Source organism: Antechinus flavipes, chromosome 1 (genome assembly GCF_016432865.1).
Source record: "Antechinus flavipes isolate AdamAnt ecotype Samford, QLD, Australia chromosome 1, AdamAnt_v2, whole genome shotgun sequence".
NCBI lineage: Eukaryota > Metazoa > Chordata > Mammalia > Dasyuromorphia > Dasyuridae > Antechinus > Antechinus flavipes.
In genome coordinates this window covers 242,377,772-242,405,625 of record NC_067398.1, presented here as the reverse complement: position 1 = coordinate 242,405,625, position 27,854 = coordinate 242,377,772, and the positions used below count along the sequence as shown (strand labels likewise).

Below are 27,854 nucleotides of genomic sequence, written 5' to 3'. Positions count from 1 at the left end.
ATGGTCCTTGTCATCAACAAAATTACAATACAATTCCACTGAGAATCAAGTCTGTTCAGAGTAATTCATCTATGGAAATGTGTACTTTAATTGTTACTTTTGGCAGCAGTCAAGGAGGAGAATGAAATATTATGCTAAATATTGCCACGTGCAATAGTAAAATGCAGTTTTGTTCTTGCCAGAAATGGTACACAACCCTACTGTCCCCCACCCTCTTTATGCTCAGGTTTGGATGTTGTGGTTTAATCTAAATCTTGTGCTTTTCCCCTATCCAAAACCAACAGAGGTTTAAAGAGAGCTTCATTTTTTTATTGGAAACATTTGCTCTGTCAAAGCTGCCAAAAAAATAACTAAAATTGGGGCTTTTATTTGGGTTAAAGTTCTAAGTCCTAAATTCTACAGAGGTTGATTTGTTTAGCTTAGTTTCCTTCCTCCATAAAGTCTGCTTTTACAGGTAAGATTATGTTCAGAGACACCTTTTATTCATCCTAATTTTCATACAGATCAAAGATTTACGTAGGACTTGGTAGCATATGGAGTCATACAAATATCATTTAAAAATCATTAATTGTAGTCTGCTTTACAGCACAGCATAGTCAGTCTAGTGAAATGGGGAATGGCATTGTCTAATAACCAAAAACAAATACTGTTGTGTCTTTCTTAGGAAAGTATTTAAAATCTCTACACTGAAGTATTTTACAAATGCAGTGTTTTTTTTTTTTTTTAATTTCATTAACTTAGACACATTTGCCTATGTCTAAAGTTTTGATTTACAGTTTCATCTTGATTATTGTGAACAACGAATTCCACACAGTGGTTACATGTATTCAAATTTGTACTATTTGAAGTTATAATTGTGTGAAATATGGTCATTGGTTCTAGTCCAATGGAAACAGGCTGTAAAAATTCAAATAATATGTGCAAAAGACTCATTATTTTTGTTAGTCTGGGTATAATCTTAATCTATCCATAATCCATATTTTCATGTTCATTTTCTATATGTACATTTATAAAATTAAGATATAATTCACAAAATGGGGTCCTGAAAACATTAGAATGAATGGATATGAATATAAAAAGATGCGATAAAGAATCTTATAGACTTAAAATAATCTTAGAAATCATGGATCTTAATTATTTCATTGAGGAAACTGAGAGCCAGAGAGGTGAATTTACTTGTCAAAGGTCATATAACTAGTCAGTAATAGAGCCAGCACAGAAATACAAGTCTCCTAATTCTTAACCCAGGTACTATATTTCTTCTGTACCATACAGTCTATATATATGAACACATTGCAACACCTAGATACACAAAGGATTTTCTAGTAAATCTTATACACTTTAAAAATTTAACAAATGAGATTATAGATATGTTTTAAGAAAATGTGCATATTTAAAATCAAATATATTAAAAAACTGGCCAACTACATTAGAAAAAAAAAGTACATAGAATATTCTTAGTTGAGTTCTCATGACAAACACAAATAAAGTAATGATTAATGATATGGGTAACTATTTAATGGCTAGCCCAGCAGATTAGAGTCCATATCAGGTAAAGGAAATAAAATTGATTACCAGTTTGTTTCATAAAGTTTTAAAAATTATATTTATAACTGAAATAATCAAAAATTTAAAAGTTTCAAACTATGAAGAGATTTTGTGAAAATCCTGATACATACTCTTTTCTTACTATTTAAAGTATCTTTTTGTGAATGGCTTTTTTTTTCTTTTTAAAGGGAAGTTTGATGCCATGTGAAAACAAAATCTTTTGAAAAACAGTCAGCATAGCCTGAAGAGAATTATAGGGAATCTGTAGGGTAAATTGATAAGGCAACTTATTCAGAGCACTGACTGACAATATTTATAAGCAAAAGCAGATTTATAAATATGCTTCAAATAATCTTCCAAAAAATCATTCAAATAATGGCAAAGAACACCAACTCAGATGGAAGGACAGCCATTACTTAATATTTTTCTAATTATTCTAAAAGTTGACCTGAAAGAAGGAATTAAAAGGAATTTGTCTCAAGCTTACTGAAAGATCAAGAGCTCTATGTGACAACACTAAATTAAAAGTGTCTTTTAATGGGTTCTGTTTCCTGCTCTTCTTTTAAAATTGGAAAAAATTTAAAAATATATTTTGCCTGTGACAGTGAATATGAAAGAAATTCTCACCCTTAAAACCAGCAGCATTGGTTTTCCAGTCATTAGCGCTCAAATGTCCTGCACGGGAAGTCCTTACAATAACATGCTGCACATCTCTCCAGGTCAGAAACGGACTGGGAAAAGACAAGGCAAGAATCATTGTACCAAAAAAAAAAAAAAGATGGGGGAAGCAGAGAGTCACAAGCAATTAAAAAAGCAAAATCAAAATGGCGGAATGATTGAAAACAATGGATTGGGGCTTTCTGTTTTGGATTAACATTCTGCTAAATTCTCTATCCATTCTCACTCAAAAGGGAGAATGATATTAGCTTGTGAGTGGGCAGAAAAATGGCTTCTGGATTTGAGAAGCCACTGTAGGTGATTTAATAGACCTTAAAAAAATTAAAAGAAGATGCCTCATTAAGTTTATCCAACCTTAACAAAACAGATTCTGAATAATTAATCTTTTACCTGTGCACAAGGGTCTGAACTAGTTAGTAGCAAATTATATTAAAGTTTTCTTCAAGGCATTCCTATACAGGTTGACAAAAGATTATCTTTTTGTAGTCATCAATTGCCTAAACCTACCTTGTTGAATGGGTAACTAGGCAAATGAATTTATACTGCCTATGATACCTTTATATTATTTGTTTGTCTATAGGCAGAAAAGAATAAATAATGGAAAAGACCTAGTTGATCCTTCTTGGCAGGTAAATGAGTTTTATTCAAAACCAAAAAAATTTGGTATCAGATTCTGGATTCCAAAGAATAAGTTTACATTTTTGGAAAGACTTACTCTATTTGCAATGAGATGTTTTATTTTTCTTATTACCTTTTTATACCCATTCACCATAGTATATACACCTAATATATAATATAAAAGGAAACTAGTAGAAAGGAGATTATTTTTGATAGAGAACTACAACTATCAAGTAGCCCTACTAATAATAGTTATCAATGGAAAAAATAGAATTATAGTCCATGATTGAGGCTTATTTCCAAGGATATATTTAATTCAGCTTTTTAAGAAATGAAAAAGTTTCAGATGTGTTTATAGATACATCTGAGGAATATAAGACAATATCTGAATGCTTAATTTATTTTACACTGAACTCATGGTGTTCTACAGAGCTTTTAAAAGTAATTCTAACATTTGGGGTAAATTCAGCTGGGAATAGGTAGTGGCATAAGATCATAAAACAGAGATGGCCTTTTCTCAAAAGGCATAATTGCCCTGAAAGAGGGAAAGGCCTTTCAGAGTCTGGCCCCATTCCTCTTGACATGGCTAACAAAAAAAATTTCTTTTCCCTTCTTCCTCCTTTCAACCTGTGGGAAGAGAGGGTATGGTAGTTCAGTAGGTAGGAAAAAGCATGGTGAAGGAGATGAGTAAGATTTTCAGCAACACACCATGTGGCAAGGAGCCAAATCTCCATCTGTCCTAGGAGGCTCTTTCAGTCTAAAAAAGAGCACCTTAAGAAGGGGTATTTTCAACCTATCTTAGATAATGATACCTTAGGGCAAAACCTCAATTATGCTGACCTTGTTGTAAGTATTTTTTCCTTAGAGATCATAGGGTCATAGATTTAGAGATAAAAGGAACTTTAGAATTAATTAGGTCCAGTGTCCTTATTTTATAAATGAAGAAATCAAGATATAGGGAATATAACTTAGCTAAGTAACGAAATTTTCTCTCTCTGTATTTGTGTGAGTGAGTGAGTGAGAAAGAAACAGAGACAGAGACAGAGAGACAGAAACATAGAGACAGAGACAGAGAAATAAAGATAGAGACACAGAGGCACAGAGAGAAAGAAACAGAGACGCCAACACAGAGAGAGACAGAAAGGTATAGCTCTCAGTGTTTGATTAGAGAAGAATTAGATTTGATTATAGAAGGAAAGGAACTGGGGTTAAGGAAGAAAAGAAGTTTACTCCTCTAAGATTTCTTAAGGATATATAGTTTGTACATGAAAACAAGGAAACATATTTCTAGGTACTGAAAAATCCTAAGTATTTAAAAAAAAAATCTCTATCTCACATTGTTTCCTTGAATACTAAAAAAATCTTTACCACTCCACTTATGACTTTCATGTACTTGATATATTGACTGTATTTGATTATAATGATCATAACTATAAAGGTTAATGCACAGAGATATAGTAATATCAAAGCAAGATGGTAGAGGAGATTAGGTGTTGATCTTGCATTCAGGAAAACTTGGGTTTAAATCATACCCTCTATGCTTTATGTAAAATCACTTGGTTTCCCTCTGCCTCAGAGAATTCCCTAAAAACTAAGAGGTGCTAGATCCTTCCCAAATACATAGTTCATAGATCCATAAAGGACCTCTGAGGTCAGCTAGCCTAATCCTTCATTTTTCAAATAACAAAAATAAGGCTAAGAAGCATTAGTTGAGTTGCTCAAGTCTATACAGATAATAAGTGATAGAGACAAAATTTGAACTCTAGTTCTCTGACACCAGAGCCTAGGCTTTTCCTACATTAGGATAGATTATCAATACTTTCTCTCCTATATAGTAAACAGAACTTTATTTTACCCTCTTATTCTGTGTCTGGTGTGCTGCCCTTGATTAACCTATAAAAGAGAGAACCAGGGGAGAAGGGCATGTTTTGAGGAGAACTGATATCTTTTCTATTTTTAAGCTTTTCTGGGGAGGTGGGGAAACATCCCTTGGTAGAAATTGCATTTCTAAAGAGATATGTTTGATTTTTTTCTAATTTAACAAACACCAAATAAAACAAGTGTTTCAATACAAATAGTAGAACAGAGAAGATCATATATGAAACTTCAAATATCTATTATGTACAGCTTGCTTTTTAAAAATATATATAGTAGATTTAATATGTAACTTTCAAAGCTCTCATGCTTATCCATGAATCCTTCTGCCTTCATTCTATTCTCTTTTATTATTAAAGAAAACATGTCAAAATAACCCCTTTTTTTCCCTAAAAGGGCTTGAAAAAGAAGACTAGGAAAAAAAGCATAAGTTTGTTCATGAATTCCAAAACTAATAACTTTATGATAATAATAGAAATCAAATACACAAATTTGGAAAGGAGAAAACTCCCAAAAGAGAAAGCATTTAGTATTTTGCTTTGCCCAACTTTGCCATTAACCTCTTTTAGAATTAAAAACAGATAAAACTCTAATATTCTTGGCAGAATAGAAAATAACTTGTAAGTGGATAGAGTATAGAAGTTAGGAGGGAGTATTTAGTATTTTGTTCTTTTCTAGCTTTCTCCATTAACATCTCTTAGAATTAAAAACAAGCAACACTTTCTCCTTTTCTTAAAAGTAATAAAGGTTAAGTGACTAAATAAGTGGATAATGTAAGTGGATAGAAAACAGGAATTTGGAAAACCTCAGTTCAAATCCCAACTCAGGCACTTAGTAGATTATGAACCTAAGCAAATCATTTAACCTCTCTGTACCTCAGTTTCCTCATCTATAAAATAAAAAAAGTTTGTATTCTATGAATTTGAGGGTCTCTTCAAGTTTGCTCAAAAGATATTGCTGGGATGATTCTGACAAGATCACTGACAGCCTAAGGAAGAAGAAGTGTTGTCTCAGAAAATAAATAGCTTATCTGGGACTTTTAAAGATAATTCAGAGTGAATTTAATAGATATTAATAGAAATTAATAGAAAATAATAGATATATTAATGTCAGTAAAATTGGAAAATAAATCAAGGGACTATGATGAAAATTGATTTCATTACTACATGAGTAACTTCTGAAGTGCAATCTCTAAATTCCCCTACCTCAGATTTGTAAAAGTGCCTCTCTTCATCCATTAGCAAAAAAAAAAAAAAAAAAAAAGCCAGTTTAAGTCATAATGAAAGTATAATATAAAATAAGTACATTTTAGCCATTGGCTTACAATACAACATAATCCCCTTAAACCAAGGATAGTACAATATTTTAAACATACTTTTCCCAGTTAGAATTGGTTTAACGAAAGTAACTAGAAAAAGCACTCCTGGATTTAATCGAAGGGATATCAGTTTGAGAATTTTTCTCTCTACAAGTAATAGTAAATAAGACCTAGGGAACTACGTGAGATACATCTTGGTTTAAATGACATGCTCAGGGCCATATGACTAAGCCTTATTGACTTCTAGCTCAGCATTCTAACTTTTATATCATGTTGCCCTGGTTAATTTAATTTACACTATGTTTAAAGATTTCTAATATTTTCTACAATGTCCAGCATACATTAAACTACCTAAGCACCAAATAAAGGATACTCCCATACTTTAAATAGCTTTAGTAACATAATTTTATTTTACCATCATCTTATGTCTAGTATGTTGCCCTGGGTTAACCTATGCAAGAGGAAGGTGAGTTAGGTTAGTTAGGTTTGGGGAATCTTCCATATTCAATTTAACTTGAATAAATGAGAGTTCCTTTCATGTTAAGTTGCATAAACTGAATCCTCTAAGAGTACATGCAATCAGAAAGGAGAAATGAGGTTAAAGGAATTAAAAGTGTGAAATAAAAGCAGAAAGAATTAAGAATTGATATTTTAAACTACTTGCCTGAATTGTATATTATCTAAAGTAAAAGACAATGAGGAAATATATGTTTGGCATCAAAGTTTCCACCTGGTCTAAAGTCAACCCATTAGCTCAGAGAAGATCAGGAAATTGTATTTTTATTACATTTCATAAGAATATATTTGTGTATATATATACATATATATATATATACATATATGTGTGTATATATTTTTGTGTACATAAAATATCCTAAGGACATACTTTTCTATATATTTATCCAATATACAGCTATAAAGTTCCTAATAAGGTCCCAAGAACATGTTAACTTTCTACCTATGTTTGTCCCCCCAATACTCAGGGATCTCAGATGATACATAAGTAGAAATTATGCTATATCTTTAAAAGTTAAGGAATAAACCCCATGATTCTGAGAGACTGATCATGAAGCATGCTACCTACCTCTTGACAGAGTATCAAAAGATCCAAGGTGCAGAGTGAGGCATATTTTCAAACACAGCCATTAGATGAATTTATTTTGCTTAATTTTATCTATATATTAGAAGAGTTGTTTTTTTTTTTCCTTTGAGGAAGAATTTGAAAAAAGAGGGGAACTGGCAATAATGTTTTGTTGTTCAAGGGGAAAAAAAGAAATAAAAAGTGTCTTGTGAAGGACATAAAAAAGCACATATGAGGTTGGATATGGTGGTCTATACCTTTAATGCATTTGACTGGAGAGGCTAAAGCTGGTGGATCTTTTGAGCTTTGGAATTTTAAACTATAGAAGCCTAAATTGATTGGGTATCTGCAGTAAGTCTAGCTGTGATTTGAAGAAGCTCTGGGAATGAAATGTCTACTTGTCCACCTAAAGAGGTTTGTCCAATACTACACAGTAGGTGTTTAATATATGCTTGTCAACTGACTGACTGAATTGACCAAGGTTGAAAAGAGAGCAGGTGAAAGTTTCCTTGTCAATCAGTAGAAAGAATTTATGGAGAAATTCATACAAACAGGACAAAATTGAAAGGAAAATGTTTAATTTATTAATTTTTGTAAAAAAAATTAAGCTATATGTAATAGATTTGTGGTTTCACATAAAATCTTATAAATTTTATATTATATATATATTTCTTATTCTTCAAATATGAAAATTTTACTTTTTGGATATTTCTCAAATTCCAAAATTTTAAAAATATTTGAATTTAAAATTAAATTATAAATAAAATTAATTTTAAAAATTTAGAGATTAGTCTAATATATGACGAGAGAGGGAGTGGTGGTGGTGGTAACATGCTGTAGTTTATAGAGAGATAGTTTCCAAAGCAGAAAGACTTGTGTTTACATCCTTCTGATACATATTGGCTGTGTGGCCTTGAGCAAGTCAACCAGACCAAAAATTTTAGAGAAGTGCCAATTTGCTCAGAGAGGGAGTTTCTTAAATGACATTCATTACATTGATGAAATCATTGATCTGATTTTTTTTAATGTAAAAAAAATGAAAATGGGGAAATGGAGACCACATTTCATGGAGGGTGCTAGAGGTATGCTGTGGGGAAAAAAAGCATTCTGAAGTTCAGTTTCCCTGATAAATAACTCTTCTAGACCTGGGTATCTGTTATCAGCCTCAGTATCACTACTAACAGATATCAGCATGGAGAAATCAAGGATTATCAGAAAAGATAGAGAGGTAAGAACTTCTGTGTCAATTATTTTTCTATTACACCGTGTAGGATCCATTGCCTCAACACACTTAAACTTAAAATCTGTACTAACACAAAACTTTTATAGTTATCTATAGAATTTGGGCAGATACTGAAGAAAAAAATCAATAAATATTGATTAAATGCCTATTCTGTGCCAGGCACTGTGCTAAGTGTTGGGAATATATAAAGAGGTAAAAGATAATTCTTAGTCTCAACAAGGCATAACTAATGATGATTAAATAGGGCTCCAAATATATGCAAATTTAGGAACTCTGAGTGTATGGAATCATAGCTTTAGAGCTATAATGAACCTTAAGTGTCATTTCCAATCTAATTCTAGTTTTTCAGATGAAGAAATTGAGGTCCCAAGAGGAAAAATGAGAAACAATTGGGTAGCATAATAGAAAAAGAATAGGATTTGAACCCCAATATCATTGAGTTCAAATATAGCCTTTGACACTAGTTTTGTGACTGCAATTGTTGTGAGGAACCTCACAGGGTTGTTGTAAGGAATAAGTGACGTAATATGTAAAGTGCTTTGTAAACTTTGAATTATTATATAAATGCTAGTTGTTGTCACTACTACTACTACTACTACTAGTCAACATTTACATAGTACTATATGCCAAACATTGTGCTATGTACTTTACATCTATTATCTCATTTGATCCTTTCATTAACTCTGGGAAGTAGATGCAATTATTATTCCCATTTAATTGATTCTGAGGAATCTGAGGCAATTGAGGAAACTGAGGCAATTTGAGCTAAATGCTTTGCTTAGGATCACACAGCTAATAAGTGTCTGAGTCTGGAATTGAATTTAGGATTTCCTGATTCCAGGATAGGATGCTTTATTAAAAAAGTGCTTCACTGCACCACCAATTGGTACCACCCCCACTGCCTCCACCACTGCAGATAACCATTATAGCAATAACTCAGTAATTTGTACCCGTCATTCCATTTAAATCTATAACTCTTTCCCTATTTTCTTCTTTTTTGTTTTGTTGCTTTATTTAGATTCAGAGAACCACAGATCTAGAACAAAGACTAGAAGGAACTTCAGAAGCTAACCCTGCCCAACCCTTTTCTTTTTAATAGATGGTGAAACTGAGGTCTGTAGAAGCTAAGCAATTTGTCCATGGCTATGCAGATAATATTTCAGTCAATAGTCAAACATTGTTTGTGAAGAACTAATGATGCCCAAGCAGTGGGGTAAACACTGAGGACATAAAGAAAGACAAAAACATGGTCCTTCCCTTCAAGGACTTCACATCCTAAAGAGCAATGGCTTCAGAGGCAAGATCTGAATTCAGGTTTTTCTTATTCCAGAGCCAGAACTATCACACAGAAAACCACAGGCTTTGTTTAAAATGATACAAGTAAGAGAGAGAAACTACATGGTAACTAACTAGGCTGCTATGGAACTGGCCCAATAACTCACATAAAAGATTATGTACTCTCTCTTATTTCACACACTTACCCTGATATATTTTGACTTGTTTTTCACATTTACACAATTGCCCACAGAATTTATGGGAAGAATATCTTTTCTTGTCTATTTTTAGGTATTAAAAGCCTAGACTTGAGCATATTATATGGCTAAAAGAGTAATTAAACAATAGGAAAATCATCGTACAGCCCGTTACCATAAATGTGTAATGTCCCATGGTATTCTAACAATTTTGAATTGATTTACTGCCTGGCTTAGGCCATTTTCCTCTCCTCACTGAACCTTAACTGAACTGTACCCCCAAACACTTCTAATTTACAGCTGCAAAAACAGGACAATTAATGGCACTATCTTTATCGCATATTTATGCAGCACTTTTGTTCTGAACAGTTCATGGGCCTTAATTCTCTCAGTACTAGGTCTAGAAGTACTAGGGAAAATCCCAAGAGAGGCATTTTGCATAGGATTTCTTTTTGCATCTATCAATGAAATTGCTAGGACTTTTATGAAAAAGAAGTATGTCTCCCTGAGAGTTGTTCAACCTAATCTTGTAGAGTTAAGAATCAAAAGTTGGTAGTAAATCTTTGCTTTCACATCCTAGGAGACTCACACATCTCTATTGAGAAGGGGTTCTGACCTCACTTATCCAACTACATCTGCCAGATACAAAATGATGCCCATTTATGTCTCATATTTTGTTCTATGCTTATTCATGTCCTTCCATAAATCTCTACAGGAGGTTCAACCAACATAGTAGATCTTATTTTTGACAGTTTGTGGGGGTAGGAGGGGAGGTGACATTTCAGGTTTTTTGTTGTTTAGAACCATGAATTCTTGACTTTTTTTTTTTTTTAAAGAACTTCAGTTATATAAGAATACCAATGCACCACATTGGTCACCACATGGTCATATTGCTAATATTGTGTTAGAGGCAGTATTTGAGTCCTAGTTCCCTGGCTGCAACAACAAACTATGCCATGATATATTTGCTTACTTACTAAAAAAAAAAAAAAAAAAAAAAAAAAACTCACAAAATTGGACAAATAGTACTGCTTAAAAGCAATCAAATGGATATTTTTTTTTTCTTTTTGCTGAGGCAATTAAAGTTAAGTTACTTTCCTAGGATTACATAGCTAGGAAGTGTTAAGTGTCTGAGGCCAGATTTGAACTCAGGTCCTCCTGACTTCAAGGTTGGTACTCTATCACTGTGCCACCTAGCTGCTCTACAGATACAATTTTTAAATGAATAGTTCTCACCCTCATTCCAAAGCATATGATTAACATGGAGAGAACTAAAAAGTTAAATGATATGCTCAGAGTTGCACAACCTCTAAGTTAGATGGAACTTAAATCCAAGTATTTCCATTCTCTCTAGCTTTTTATTCACTATTCCTCATTTTATATAAATATACATATGTATAATATATACAGATATAGATATATGTCACATATGTAAGATGTGGGTATATGCTAATATATTTATACATTTACACATAGAGATAAATAATGCTTATGCACTCACATAGAAGTATGCATTGTATTTTTATACTATGCATCCATTTATCTCCTCTGATAGAATAGAATCTCTTTAAGGTCAAAGATTGTTTCATTTTTTTGTGTGATTGATACTGAATTCCTGGTACAATGCCTGGCACTGAATTATTTATTATATGTGTACTAAGTGTATAGTAGGTACTGTGTACACTGTGCATTAAGCATATAAGAGATATTTAATGAATGCTTGTTGCTTAATTGATAACAGAGAAAGATGATACCCTCAAACTCCTAAGGAAGAATGAAGAAAGCATTAAGAAAAGCAGCAGCAACAATTGCAGATAATAAAAAATTTCTTAAAATGGGAAGCTATCCTGAATAAAAGAATCTTCCAGAGTCTAATGAAGTGGTCAGGATTTATCCATTATAGTTATAATACAGAAATATACCACAACAATCAACAGAAAAGAAAATTAGTTTTTAAAAAATAATTTGAACTGAATATCTAACCTCCTGGCTCTTTGACAGCAACTGGAGTCTACACCAGTCACCTTTTATGTTTCTTGAGAATGAACAAAAAAGAAATGGGAGCAAGTAGCCATGAAATTAATGTCATTGTACCGGTGCCATAAAATTAGTAATCATATGAAAGCATTCATGTTGAGTTAGAAACTTAAAAAAAAATAAAAGCTAAAGCAAGTTGCAAGCTTCTGAAATTTGTAAAAATTATTGGAGTTAGAACAATTCTATGCAAATAAATAGAGATACAGAAAAAGGAAGAGCATACAGGAAGGAAAGAGGGATTTCCTTTGTCAGTAGATGACAGGGTAATTAGAAAAGATCAATAAATGTCATTCCTCATTATCACCAGCAATTGAAGTCTGATGGGGGAGGGTGGGGAGAGTGGTGGTTAAGGAAGCATAGAGGAACTTGCTCTTTAGACATACTTAAGGAAACTATAATACCCTTAAGAGGACAAAGATTAAATGGTGTCACAGAATCTGAAGATGTCAGACTGTTTTTTTTTTTCCCTTTGTAAACCAAAACTTATATTTCTATATTTTTACTATAGCAACCTGAAAGATCATGATTACATTTTCTTGAAAGCTACAAAAATAAATGATATTTCTTGGTCAAATTCAACACTACTTCCAGAATTTTTGTGGTATAACTCCCTGTCCAAATTGTTTGAAATTCAGGCAATTGCAACTCTCTCTATTTCTTTCTCTCTCCCTTTCTGTCTGTCTCTTTCACTCCTCTTTCTATCTGTCTCACACACACATGTACACACATAGCTTAGATCAATAATTTTTAAACTGGGTTATATGATTTATACTCAGCACTACCCTGATTCCTAACTTCTTTTAAAAAATATATTCTTGTGGTTATTGCATGATAATTCTGGTTGAGGTTCCAGAGTTTCTGATTCTTTCAGTCAGCCAAAAGAAATCCATTTCTCTCAACTACTATTTTAAAGTTTGTAAATCCTTGACAAGATGAAAAACATGACAGGAGAACTATTACTCTGAGTTTATCCTCCACCTCACCATGATTAATAATAATCATGAATTATCAAAATCCACGGAAAATCCTTAGTGTCTATGTGGCATTTTCCTTTCCAGCTGCTAGTACCTTTCTCCACTTCAGCAATTCAATTTTATAAATGTTTATATATATGCATATATATATATGCTTATATACGTATGCTTTTTCTCCAATAGAATATAAAAACAAGACAATGCATCTTCTAACTCTGAGTATTTTCATGGGCTGTCCCCTATGCCTGGGACTCTCTCATTCCTTATCTCTACTTTTTGACTATCTTGGCTTCCTTCAAATCTTAGCAAAAGTTTTACTTCTTTAATAAGTCTTTCTCAGTCTTTCTTAACCTTAGTGCATTCTTCTGAAATTATCTCAAATTTATTTTGAATATAGCTTGTTTGTACACAGTTGTCTATATGTTGTTTCCCCCATTATATTCTCAAGTTTCTTGAGAGCAGGAACTATTTTCTTCCTTTTTCTTAGTCTCCAGGACTTAGCATATTACCTTGCAAAAACATAGTAGATACTTAATCAATTTTTGCTGACTTGATGGTGATTGGTTCTTTATTTGCTTTTCACCCAGTGCCTCGTACAAAGAAAGTACTTTTAAAAAGCTTGTTGAGTGATTTCTTAGGCAAAAGTAACTACAGCTATTTTATTTTAATCATTAAGTACTATTGTTATTTTTTACTTTCACAAATATATATATATATACATATACATATATATCTGCTTCTACATTTATATATAATATATTGCATATCTTATTTGCTTATACTTTATTTTTATATATTTTTTTCTCTGACAAACTTGGTCTAAAAATTGCAAAATGGGTAATCATGCTTTAAGCACTGCTTCCATTACATTGATGAAAAATTTCAAAAAAAAAAAAAGAAAGAAAAATTTCATATGCCAGATAGGAATCAGGAAGTGCCAGTGTGAGCACTGAGACTAAGCACAGAATGTCCCTCAATCCCATCTCCTTCCTTTAGTATACAACCTCTCCTTATGGTATATCAATGTAATGGAATATCATTGTTCTATAAGAAATGATGAGCAGGTTGATTTCAGAAATGCCTGGAAAGACAAAAACTAACTGATGCTAAGTGAAATGAGCAGAAGCAAGAGAACATTGTATATAGTAACAGAAGATTGTGATGATCAACTATGATAAACTTTGCTCTTCTCAGTAACACACTGATCCAAGATAATTCCAATAAACTTGGGATAGAAAATGGCATCTGTATTCAGAGAGAATTTTGGAGACTAAATGTGGACTGAAGCATATTATTTTCACTTCTTAATTTTTTTTTTTTTGCTTTTTAATTTTTTGTTCTTCTGGTTTTTCTTTCACAATATGACTAATATGGAAATGTTTAAAATAATTGTACATGAATAACCTATATCAGATTATTTTGGGGAAGAGGGAGGTAAAGCAGGAGGTAAGGCAGGGAGAGAGAAAGGAACATTAGGAACCCCAAAATCTTACAAAAATGAATGTTGAAAGCTATCTTGTAACTGGAGAAACAAAATACTACTGAAACCCCACTCCCCCTAAAAAAAAATCATCCCCTCTTCCCTAATCTTCCATTTCTATCTGGTTCCTTCTCTATTACCTTTAAACATTTTGAGTCTCCCCTATCCTTATTAAAACCTTCACTAGACTGTACCAATCTCTCAAGATATCTCCCTCTATTTCTCCTTTTTTAAATGCTGAACTCCAAGAAAAATCTACCTCCTCTCATTGCCTTTCCAAATTATTCTCTCATTCATCCTTTGTGATCTGCTTTCTAATTTCATCACTCAATTGAAACTACTTTCTCCAGTTGCCAATAATCTCTTAGCTGCCAAACACTGCCGTCTGTTCTCTGTCATCATCCTTCTTGATCTCTCTACTATACATGATACTGCTGAGTATCCCTACTCCTGGATATTTTCTTTTCTCTCAGTTTTCATGACAATATTTCCCACTCATTTCCCCTCTATCTATCTTACTTGGATAGTTCATCATTTATATTAGGGCCCAATTAGGGATGAATGCCCTAAGGCTTTATCCTATACCCATTTCCCTTTTTCTTTGTAATTTCTCTTTTTTGTGACCTTTTCAGTACCATGCATATAATTATTATCTCTATGCAGATGAATAACAAATCTATACATTCAGCCCCAGCCTCCGTCCCAAACTTCAGTCCCATATTTTCAAGCATCTATTGAATATCTTAGTCAGCATATCCAAAACTGAATTTGTTATTTTTTTTCTTCCAAACTCACTTCTCTTCCAAACTTCCAACAAAATAAGTATACTTCATTGGATGTTCCTTGATTTTCTCTTTTAAGTTCTTTCAAATCCAATAAAATCAAATTTTTTGCAACAAATTGAAATGAAGAGAATCCTAAGCTTGGAGTCACCAAGAATAGGTTCAACTTTTATCTCTGATACTTACTAGCTACACGAGTAAATCATCTACTCTCAAAATGCCAGAGGCATCTCATTTGTACTCAGTTAGTGGATTATAATCTGAGATAGTGGAGGAATAATTTTGCTTAATAGAATTAATGTGCTCTATCAAATAACAGATTATCCAGTTTTAATAACCAACATATACAGTTGACACTGAAACTGCTGCCTACCTTATTGTTGAAAACCATTAAAAAATTGGCTTCTAACCTCATCACTCAAATACAACTTTTCTCTTGAAAGTAACAAGTGATTTCTTGATTGCCAAAGGTGTTTTTTTCTTAAGTCTCATGCTAATAGTTATAACTCTCTGCAACATTTAATTTGTTGAACACTCTCTCTTGATGAATAGTCTCTCTCAGGGTTTTCGGAACACTTATTTCTTGATTCTTTTCTATTAGTTGAACTGTTGCTTCTCAGTCTTAACTTGCAGAATCATCATCTATATCAATGTATCTCAAGTCTCTGATTGAAATACTCTTCTTCCCACCTTTTGTCTTAGTGACTTTCTTAGAATATAGATCAAATGGTTTGTTTTCTTTGAATATTATCATATTCAAGACTAAACAGCCTTAGTCCCTAGACATTTAGAAATAGAGGCATCTCACACTCAACATGTATAAAACAGTTCTTTCTTTTTTTTTTTCACATTTGTATCTGTTAAGATCACAACTATTTTTCCATTTACCCATGTTCACAATCTCAGCACTCTTCTAGACTCTTCATTTTCCTTCATTTTACATGTCCAATTAGTTGCTAAATCTCATCATTTCTACCTTTTCAACATCTCATAACTATCTCATTCTCTTCATTCGCATGGCCACTACTCCTTTAAACTCTAGATTGGGCAATTATAACAGCCTTCTAATTGATCTCCTTGCCTCAAGACTCACCTTAATTCATCCATTCACCATACAACTGCCAAAGGGATTTTCCTAAAAACAGATCTGATGATGTTACTCTACTCAATAAATTCCATGGCTCTCTATTACTTCTAGGATGAGATATAAAGATATATTTTTTCTGTGTTATTATTAAAGCCATCACAGATTAGTTCCATCTTCCATTTCCAGGCTTATTATACCTTACTATTTATAAACTAAAGGACTAACCAAACTGGCTTTCTTACTGTTCCTCATTATATTACAATACATCATCCATTTCTTTGAAAGTGCAGTGACTGCCCTGTACCTGGAATTTACTCCCTCTTCATGCCCACTTGTTAGACTCTCTAGTCTCTTTTAAAGTACAATTCAAGTGCTATTTTTCTACAGCAAAGCCTTTCCTGATGTCAAGTTTCTAGTACTTATCTTGCTCCACATTGTTGCATCTCTTTTATATGTAAATTTAAATATTTATGTATTTCCTTAAATAGAAATTAAATAGTTTGAGGGCAGAAATTGTTTCACCAGTCTACTTTTTTATATTTTAACCAGTGCCAAGAATAACTACAGTTTTATAGTAAAATCTGTAGTCTAAAAGAGTATATAGGCAATATAATGAAGAATATAGGATTTACGATTTAAGAAGACTTGAGTTCAAATTCTGCCTCAGAAACTTAATCACTGTGTGATTCTGGACAAATCATTTAACCTCTCTCTGCCTCCATTTTTTTAAATCAATAAAAATGAAATTTTTGGGTTTAATGGCCTCTTGAGTCCTTTCCTGTTCTAAAGCTTAAGTTCCTATTATTCAACAATAAGTGCCATTTTTCATTCTTACATTTTTTCCCATTATGATCCTTGATTTTCCAAATCTAGAAATTAATTTTGTGTTTTTCTTAGTTTTATAAATTATCTCTATGGTATTCTGGTTCATACATCACTAAAATAATAAAGTAATTTTGGTAGCATTAGCATTTTATGATACTAGCATGGTCCAGCCATGAGTATTAATATCCCAAATCTTTAATTTTTTTTTAAATTAAGGGATGTTTTTATAATTTTATTTATACAAATCTTCAATATGCACTGGTAGTTTGTGTCCAAGATAATTTATGTGTTTTGAAGTTGTTTTAAATAATTTTTCTTATTATTCCCCTCTCCTCCAATTTTCTTATTGTTAAATAGAAAGTTTTTATTTGGGGGATTTACCATGTTTCTTATTACTTCACTAAGTTATTCATTAGCTTGATTAGTTTTTTTTTGCTAATTCTTTTGGGTTTTCTAAGTAAGTCATCAGGCATTTACATGAAGCAACTAATGAAAGTCACAGATCTAGAGCAAGGAAGATTGATTTTCCTGAACTCAAATTTGACTTTCAACACTAACTCGATGACCCTGAGCAAGTCACTTAATTTTGTTTACCTCAGTTTCCTATCTATAAAATTAGCTGGAGAAGGAAATGACAAATCACTTTACAGTCTTTGCTGAGAAAACCCCAAATGGAGTCACAAATTGGACACGACTGGAAATAACTGTACAACAACAAGTAAACCAACATATCACCAGGAATCTGGAATTCTTGCCTATCTTTACGTTTTTCATTTCTTATTGTTCTAGCATTTCTAGAACTATATAAAATAACATTTGGGAATACAGTCAGTCTCCAAAGCACAAATATCATTTAGTTTTTAGATATATTTTTTAAAAGTCCTTCTTTACTTTTTTCTCCTTTAAGCATAAATGAATGCTGAATTTGTTAAATGTTTTTTTTAAATACCTATTGGTTTTCAATGCTTTTTTTTAAATTAAAGATTTTATTAATAATTATAATAAAAATAAAATAAATTCATAAGTTGTGTGATTAGGTATTATAGATCATCTGCTTCTCAGAAAATTAGTAAATATCTATTTTTTTAAAAAAAAATAATAACTTTTTATTGACAGAACCCATGCCAGGGTAATTTTTTTTTTTACAACATTATCCCTTGCACTCGCTTCTGTTCCAATTTTTCCCCTCCCTCCTTCCACCCCCTCCCCTAGATGGCAAGCAGTCCTATATATGTTAAATATGTTGCAGTATATCCTAGATACAATATATGTTTGCAGAACCAAACAGTTCTCTTGTTGCACAGGGAGAATTGGATTCAGAAGATAAAAATAACCCGGGAAGAAATACAAAAATGCAAATAGTTTACATTCATTTCCCAGTGTTCTTTCTTTGGGTGTAGCTGCTTCTGTCCATCATTGATCAATTGAAATGGAGTTAGGTCTCTTTGTCAAAGAAATCCACTTCCATCAGAATACATCCTCATACAGTATCGTTGTTGAAGTGTATAATGATCTCCTGGTTCTGCTCATTTTACTTAGCATCAGTTCATGTAAGTCTCTCCAAGCCTCTTTGTATTCATCCTTCTGGTCATTTCTTATAGAACAATAATATTCCATAACATTCATATACCACAATTTACCCAACCATTCTCCAATTGATGGGCATCCATTCATTTTCCAGTTTCTAGCTACTACAAACAGGGCTGCCACAAACATTTTGGCACATACAGGTCCCTTTCCCTTCTTTAGTATTTCTTTGGGATATAAGCCCAGTAGTAGCACTGCTGGATCAAAGGGTATGCACAGTTTGATAACTTTTTGGGCATAATTCCAGATTGCTCTCCAGAATGGTTGGATTCATTCACAACTCCACCAACAACACGATGCTTTTATTTTAATGTTATAATTTCATCATTTTCCTGAACCTTCCTTATAGGAATAAAAATTGTTATAATATTTTTGTCAATATTTTATTTAAAATTAAATTAATTAAAATTAAAACAAATTTTAAAATCTTTGCTGAACGTTAACTCTCATTTAATTATTTACTACAAGGGATGACTTTTGTGGAGGCTAGGGAAAGAGGAACATTGGAGAATTACAGGTGAAATGAAACAAGTCAATAAAATATATCTTGAAACAAATATTATTGATTGATAGATTGGATGGAATTATGCAGCCTTCCAATTTTGTGGGAAGCATTGTATTCCAACTATGGAGAGAAACATTTGATGTTTATTCCAATAGTTGGGGATGGAAAATGCCATCCACATCTAGAGAAAGAATTATAGAGACTGAATATGAATCAAAGCATAGTGTTTTACTTTTTCTTTGTTTTTCTCATGGTCTTTTCCCTTTTAGTCTGATTTTTCTTGCACAATATGACAAATATGAGAATATATTTAAAAGAATTGCACATATCTAACCTATATTGGATTGCTTGCTGTCTTGAGGAGGAAGTAAAAGTGAGAGGGAGAAAAGACAAAGTCTTACAAAAATTAATGTTAAAAACATATTCACATCTATTTGGAAAAAAATACCATTGAAAATCAGAAGAAACAAAAGAAAAGCCCATTTCTATTTTGGATAGATATCCTGCTTAAAAATAATTCTGAGGTAACACAGGAAGATAAGATGGTATTCAAATCACTTGCTAATAGTACGCATTCTTTATAACACAAAAAATATTTCTTAATTTTAGCGGCAACAAATTATAACTGAATTCACTTCAGAGATAGGAAGACTTACGTTCATGTCTTGTCTTTCATACTGCCTGCATGAACCTGTACAAGTCAATTAATTTCTTATTGTCCCAGACAATTTTGTAAGCCTAAGACTCTAATTTGTAGAATGGGTGGCACATTCTATTGCTAAAAGAAGTTGACCAATAGAACCTAGGCATTATGCCCCAAATAAGCAACTGAGCAAATATGTTGGAAATTGTATCATAAACACACATCAATAAACTTATTGTTTGGCTGAAATTGTGTTTATAACATATTTCCCCTCACATGTAGAATCCTTTTCTTCATTTTTTCCTTATTGTTTTGTGTAAGCACTGCAGTGAAAGTTCTTGTACATAATGTAGAAAGAAATAATGCCCCATATTTGTTATTACTAGTTTTAATCCAAAATACTTCAGGTAATTTTTATTCCATGATTTTTTCTAATAAATGTAGATCCCTTTTAATTGAAATTAACTAAATATTTTACCAAATACATACAATTAAAAAATTAACTTCAATGGGTCTGAAAAATCTTATTCCTATTCAAGAATTAAGGATAAGCATCAATTTCTTTGTTTCATGTTGAAAGAATGGAAAGGAAAAGAAATGTTTTTAATTTTTTAATAAGTTGGGTATGAATAGATTATATCTTTATTATCTATATAATTCACTAAAATTTGCAATGCCATTACCTTGGATTCAGAATCCTATTGATTTATAAATTATGAGTTTGCTTTAAAAAATTAGCCCATTAAAATAATGAGTGCTTTCACAGGGAAAGTACGGTGATAGTTTGTTTTTAAATGCAAATCATCTAACCAGGTGATGAGCCATTCATTTTTTAAAAAATGTATTCAACTAGTGGACAATAGGTGAAAATAACATGGATGTCACAGGATCAATAAATAAATATTTATTTAATGTCTAATATATCTATCTTACACTGTAGTAAGAGGAGCTCAGGATGTAAATTCAAAGAATTAAACAATTGCTCCTCAGAGTGAAATTACATTAGAATGAAAGACAAAAACATGTGTGAATGTATAATAAATGCACATCATATTGAACAAAGACAAATACAAATGTATCAAAATATGTTTTGTAATGCTTTCATTATTTAAAGGCATTTTATTTTTTAAAAGATGCCATAGCAATATCAGTATTCATAGTACATAGAATTGTACTGCTTCCAAAAAAGGATAATATCTCTATTATTCTTGTTGACAAATCTAGCCTTAGACACTTACTAGCTGGGTGACCGGGCAAGTTACTTAACCTGTTTGTCTCAATTCAACTATAAAATGGAATGGAAAAGGAAATGGAAAACCACTCCAGTATCTTTGCCAAGAAAATTCCAAATGAGGTCACAAAGAATTAGATAAGATTAAAAATAACTGAATAACAATGAAATCTAATAAATCTGGAAAGATAAGTGGGAACCCTATTGCAGTGAACCTGGCTAAGGAGCTTGTGGCCATAGGGAGCCATTAAATATAGAAAAGAAAAATATAGTAAGATCTCTAATGGTAATTTGGCATTTGTATGGAAAATGGTTTAAAAAGGAGAGAGATTATAAGTAGGGAAGAACAATTAGGAGACCAATTTAATCTGCCATTTATTAAAAGAAAAGTATTATTATCAAAATGTTATTACCTACAATAATTGGATTACTGTTCTAGAGCATTATTCAGTCAGTCAGTCAACAAGCATCATTCTTATTATATGCCAGGTATTGTGCTAAGCTCTGAGGATAAAAAGAAAGGAAAAATGCTGTTTTTATTTTCCAGGAAGATTCACTGACTAATGGGAGAGACAATATGCAAATAATCATATACAAACTAGATATACACAGAATAATTTTGGAGATGATCAACATTAAGGAGAATCAAAAAAAGACTTCATAGAAAGTATGATTTTAGTTGGACTTGAAAGAAATGAAAAGGGAAAGAATTCTAGTTATGGGGGAGAATCAGGGAAAATGAGTTTGTAGATTAAATGTCTTATGCAGGGAATCATATAGGACACTAATATCATTGGAGTGTAGAGTACATGAGTTTAAAGAGGTGTAGGAAGACTGGAAGCCACCAGAATGTATTAAATAAGGAAGTAACAAGGTCAGATCTATGCTTTAAGAAGATAGTTGACAGCTGAGTAGAGGAATGAGGGAATACTTGTGAGAGATCAAATAGCAAGTTATTTCATTGTCTAGGTGTAAGATAAATGAGCCCTGTACTACGGTGGTGTCAGTATCAGAGGAGATAAAGAGGGAAAAGATGTTACAAAATCAAATTTCATTTAAAAATCTTTGCTTGGATGTGTGGGATGAGAGTGAGAAATCAAAGATGACACCTAGTTTGTGATCATAGCAGGAAGGTGGTGCCCTGAACAGAAATACGGAATTTAGGAAGAAGAATGAATTTTTGGGAAAAGATAATGAGTTCATTTTTGGCCATGTTGAGTTTAAGATGTTTATGGGACATCCAGTTTAAAATGTCCAATAAGCCATTGGAAGAGTGACCTTAGAATTCAGCAGAGAGGTTGGGAATGGATTTAAGGATCACCAGCATAAAGATGATAATTCAATCATGAAAGATGATTTCACTAAGTGAAATAAGACTGAAGACCATGGAGATCAGAAGATTTCTTCAAACTGAGCAAGAACAAAAACAAACCCAGTAAGTGGTTTGAGTATGCTAATATGGTAAGACCATGAAGTTATGCCTTATTCCCAAGGAATTTCTCAATCTCACCATGGGCAGCAATCCACTGACCTTTCCCCCACCCCACTCCAACCTTCTCTGCTTTCTCTATCCCAAGAAGACTTCTGAGGCTAACTTAACAATGTCATCCCTTATGGCAGACTCCTCAGGAAGAATAATTCACAAAGGGCTTATATCTGGGGAAACGTCAGGTGACATCCTCTAGGAAGTTAAAATTCCTGGCTATCATAATGAATGAATCAATGGCAACATGAGATCCCAACAAGAAAAACAAAAAACAAAAGCAAAATCCATAAACAGAAAGGTAGACACTATTCTTACTCTAATTGAACTTTGCAATTGTTTAGCAACTAAAGATAGCAACATGAGAGATGCTATCTAGCGAAGGCCACAAAACCCACCAGGTCACAGGCCAGTAAAGAGAATGCATAATAAGGACAAGGATTGGAGGCTCAGATGCAACACTTCATGCACTTAAGTGCAGGAGACATTGATGACAGGAGCAGAGATCAGCATGCAAAAAATTAATAAAAAGCATCAGTGCTTTATCAGTGAGCTTACTGCCATTGTTGGATATGATGTCCCATCCCATGACAGAGATTTGGAGCCATCTTGTCAACTTAGAGGTTGGTTTCAACACTCTGTGTGGCTCAGTTTGGGAATTTAAATGCATGCTCACAAAATTAATGGAAACTTTGGGAAATTTAGCAGAAAAGACACAATCTATAATGCATTTGAGGCTACCTAGAACAGTCTGCCAAAAAAAAAAAAAAGATACAAAAACTATACCTGTCAAACAGGAAGCAGATTCAATTTCCAGAATAGTGAATAGAATCTATGGAAGATTACAATAGGGCTTGTGGCTCCTTGGACACCTCTTCTGTGTCCATTTGATATGATCACAGGTGCAATTTACAGGAAAACACTATCTTTGAATTATAAAAAGCTTATGGACTCCCAAATTGGGTCTTCTCAGAGTTGGGTTGGTTGAGAATACAACACAAAGCCTGTGTTAAAAATTCTATCTAAGCCTAAATATTGGAACCAAAGAATAGTCAATGAGTACCCTAGAGGAAAATAGAAAAAAAAATACTGGAGAGTTCAAGAGGGCATGAAACCATGAAGAAGTAAGCGTATGGGGTCCTTGCAGTCCACTGGGAGAGTTCAAGCAGGACCACCCTGCTTGAGCATGGTTTGAGGAGATCTTTTCACCCCTCTTTCTTCCCTATCCTTCCACCAAGGGGTTGGGGGTGTCTTTCCACCTCCACCTAGCTGGTGTACCACTACCATCTCCAGATGGGAAGGCTATGCTTTTCCCTGGACAGGGGATGAAGGGTGGCACAGACCAGAGGAAACCAAGATTGCCATCTGAGGACTGGATTGGAGCGGGGCTGGCAGCTGGGCTGCATGCACTTTCTCCCTCGCTCTTCCTTCTTGTCTAGCCTTGTATTCTCTCAGCACTCATCCTTCTTGGGTCCTTTGCAACTGCAGCCCCTCATTTGTTATAGCAACTCCCACAGTAGCTCTCACAGCATGCTTGGAAGATGACCATTGTTGCGCTCATTCCCCTTCCCCTTCTCCCCCCTCCCTCCCCCCAGGCCTGGCTCCTCAGCTACTCATTGGGCTACCCCACCACCCACCTTCCACTGCCCTCTACAGCAAGGGCTGGGGCACTTCTCAGATTCCCTGACTTCATATAGCAGAAGGGCTCAGGACATTGTTCTCTCAGTATGAAGGGCAGGGAAAGATGAGGTGGGGGTGTCAATGGGACTTTAGCCCCCTACTCGACCCTTCTTGAAACACAGAAATAGAATTTAGAGCATTTGAGAGGTAAAAAAAAATAAATTCCTGCCACAATGAAAATCCAGTTGAAATTACATAACATAAATTTGTAGTAGACCCAGTTAGTATAATTGCATGATTTTCTCCAGCTTTGTTCAGTGGCATGTAGTAGGAGCAAAGACAGTGTTTGTTGGAAGTAATTCAAGATAGGCTTGGCAGGGCAAGGTGAGCTATAGAATAAATAAGTGAACAAGGGGATTGAGAGAAGAAAACTCATCAGTTGACCTGGGTCACCAATCAGTCAAGAAGAAGGAGACAGTATAGCTAGTGTGAGTGTGATGACCTAAGAAAGAAATCAAAGCTCAAGGTATTGGAGGTCATGATTAGAAGGAAGAATTTTAAGAGAATAACAGAGAGGAGAGGAAGGAGAATAAATTGTGAACAGATAAGCCAATTTCAGAATTTATAAATATGGAATTAATGCATTTGTGCACGATAGCAAAGTTAAGTATGCCCATTTTTATGCTTAACTGAAGTGGGTTGGAGGAAGAGGTCATGTGGAATGAATAAGCTAAGAAACTATGATATTAGTGTGTTTGAGGGAAAATCAGTAAGTATGATGAAGTCCTCTAGATGAGGTCAGGAGTTAAGGAAGAGAGGACTCTGAACTTATAGATGAAAAAAAGGAAAGATGGGGGAGAATCCCAGAGGTCATTATATAATAGATACCAGAATTCTTTTGGGTGGTGGATGTGAATTGCTGAAACTTTAACGGAAAAAGAGCTTCCTGAGTGATGTTTGGAAGAGGCAGAGCGTATAAGTGGTAATGGGGAACATAGAGTATTCTAAATCCTCTACCTTGACCAGTGGTTGGGGGAGAATGATTTCAATTTAGACTGCATTGACATGTATACCTAATTTGACAAAGTACAATGGATTAGATATTTTTACACATAATTTTCCAATTTTGATTTCCTGCACAAGCTGTGATGCTAGAATTGGGATAGTAATCAATACATAGATGAATCATTGAGCCAAATTCTATGCTATACAACATTGACTATAATAAAAATTACAATGGAATAATCTGCAAATAAAATAAGGTTATTAGGCACAATATCAAATGACAAACACAGAATCATGAATAATTTGTGGGTAATGAAAAAAAAACACCTGGGAGAGTTGAATAAGCACTCAGCCAGTAATAATTACTAAGAAAATTGTAAAGGCATACTCTTTTCAAGAGGCAAACTCTCACTTTTTCACAGATATTTCTTTTTTTGTTTGTAATTAATTAAATTTAATTTTGCTCCCGCTTACATTCAAGACAAAGTATTTTTTACATTTCTTCTTAAGATTTTTGAGTTCTACGTTCTCTCCCTTATCCCCATCCAAAATTAAGAAACCACATGTAAAATAGGAGGGTTTTTTTGTTTTTGTTTTTGCTGAAGCAATTGGGGTTAAATGAGTTGCCCAGAATTACACAACTAGGGGTATTGAGCATCTGAGGCCAGATTTGAACTCAGGTCCTCCTGACTTCAGGGCCTGTGCTCTAGCCAGTAGGCCATCTAGCTACTTTTCCCAGATATTTCAATACATTCCCAAGTTACATCTTTCTAGTTCAGCTTTATTCCACTTCTCTAAGATAATAAGTTTACTTGTCAATTCTGAAAGGTTTCTGGAGCTGGATTACAATAAGGTATAGATGTCAATCTAGAAATTGTGATTTATTAGTCTTCAATTATTTATTTTTAAATCATACATAGGGACTTCTGTTATCTAATTAATGTGGGAATTCATTATTCAGGTACTGTGGAAAGAACATATTCTTTTCTATTTCTCAGTTTTCTTTATTTCTTCCTGCTATTCCCTGGGAATGGAATGATTTTCAATCTTAACAGAGAACCCAATGAAAGGTAATTAATCATCATATGAGAGTTGTAACTAGGAATTCAGGTGGATGGGACAAAATCAGTTGATCTAGAAAGTGGGGGTCAGGTAGGTTGTGTTGAAAGGTAGTCCACCCCAGTCTGATGGTATTATTACAGGAATTCCTCAAGAGGACCTGACTCTTATGGTGAAAGCTGGGTAGAACTGCACCTTCTGAGGCCCAAACCTCACAATAGCTCCCTCATTATTTAAGACTCTTAAGTGTTCATTATCCTCTCTTACAACAACTAATGTAGAATTAATTATACTTTATTTTTTGGGTGAATTCAGGTAACATTTTTTAAGCAATTGCTATGGATAGGGTAGAGTTGGATTTGCAAGATTTGGTTTCAGATTCTTCCCCTGATACTTATTAAATGTGTGACTTGAGGTAAATCAATTCACCTTTATGGTCCTTAATTTTTCAACTTTAAAATGGGGTAAGAGTTGGACCATATGACCAATAAGGCCCTTCTGGCTCTAAATGTTTGATTTTCTGATTCCTTGAAACAATATTTATAAGATTCCTTCATGCTCTAAATCTTATAAATGAATGTTGAGGTATTTTAAGAGTTTTTGGAGACAATATTAAAGGATTCCTTCACTAGAGATTTTGCCTCTGTTTCATGATGACTCCTGATCTTTCTTCTCTAATTCCTTTTCATCAACCATCATATCAAATTGTTAGCATTATTATGTCCATTACTCTGTTCTCTAATTGTTTTTGCTACACCATTTAGCTCTTAGTTATTTTTGTATGTGATTCATATTCTACCTCTGTCAAGGAACTGACCTTATATGATTCCTCCAGCTGTCAGTGCTCCTGCTCTTTACTCTATATTGATTTGGGTATGTATCCTATTTTGCCTCGAAATATTATGCCCCTCCCCAAAAGAATTTAGATTTTGGTTCTTCAAGTAAAAATGGTAAAACTTTTATAATATCCCTAAGATCTAGCATAGTGTTTGGCATATAATAGGCATTTCATAAATGTTCATTGATTGATTGAAAGCATAACTCCTTTGAGATTGTTTTCCCATTTATAAAGTCAGGAGACTAAGACAGATAAATTCTAAGTTATCTTTCCCTCAGAATCTATGATCTCCAGAAATAAGAATCCATAAATACACATAATGAGCCTAAATCAACTTGACTCTACTAGACACAAGAAAATGCCTAGAAGCAAACTCTAGATTTTGTGGAGGTTTTGATGTAGGATTTACTGGGATAAGAAGGAGATATTTGAATACTTTAAAGATAAAAGGTAAACATGTTCAAAAATGTTTGTGGTGGTCCTTTTTGTAGTGGCAAGAAACTGGAAACTGAGTGGATGTCCATCAATTGGAGAATGGCTGAATAAGTTTTGGTATATGAATGTTATGGAATATTATTTTATAAGAAATAATCAGCAAGATGATTTCAGAGAGGCCTAGAGAGAGTTACATGAACTGATACTAAATGAAATGAGCAGAACTAGTAGATCATTGTACACGGCAACAACAAGATTATACAGTAATCAATTCTGATGGATGTGGCTCTTTTCAACAATGAGATGATCCAGGCCAGTTCCAATGATCTTGTCATGAAGAGAGCAATTTACACCCAGAGAGAGGACTGTGGGAACTGAGTATGTATCACAACATAGCATTTTTATTCTTTTTGTTGTTGTTTGCTTGCAT

The 27,854-nt window shown here is 33.4% G+C and overlaps 1 protein-coding gene across 2 annotated transcripts in view; it reads right to left on the bottom strand.

Annotated features, from left to right (window-relative positions):
* Window positions 1-27,854, bottom strand: part of PCSK5 (proprotein convertase subtilisin/kexin type 5) — a 610,712-nt gene that overhangs the window by 265,111 nt on the left and 317,747 nt on the right. For both annotated transcript variants that reach the window (XM_051998572.1, XM_051998571.1), the window contains exon 10: window positions 2,176-2,279. In XM_051998572.1, coding sequence (XP_051854532.1) covers window positions 2,176-2,279 — 104 coding nt within the window. The remainder of the gene's footprint in view (window positions 1-2,175; window positions 2,280-27,854) is intronic.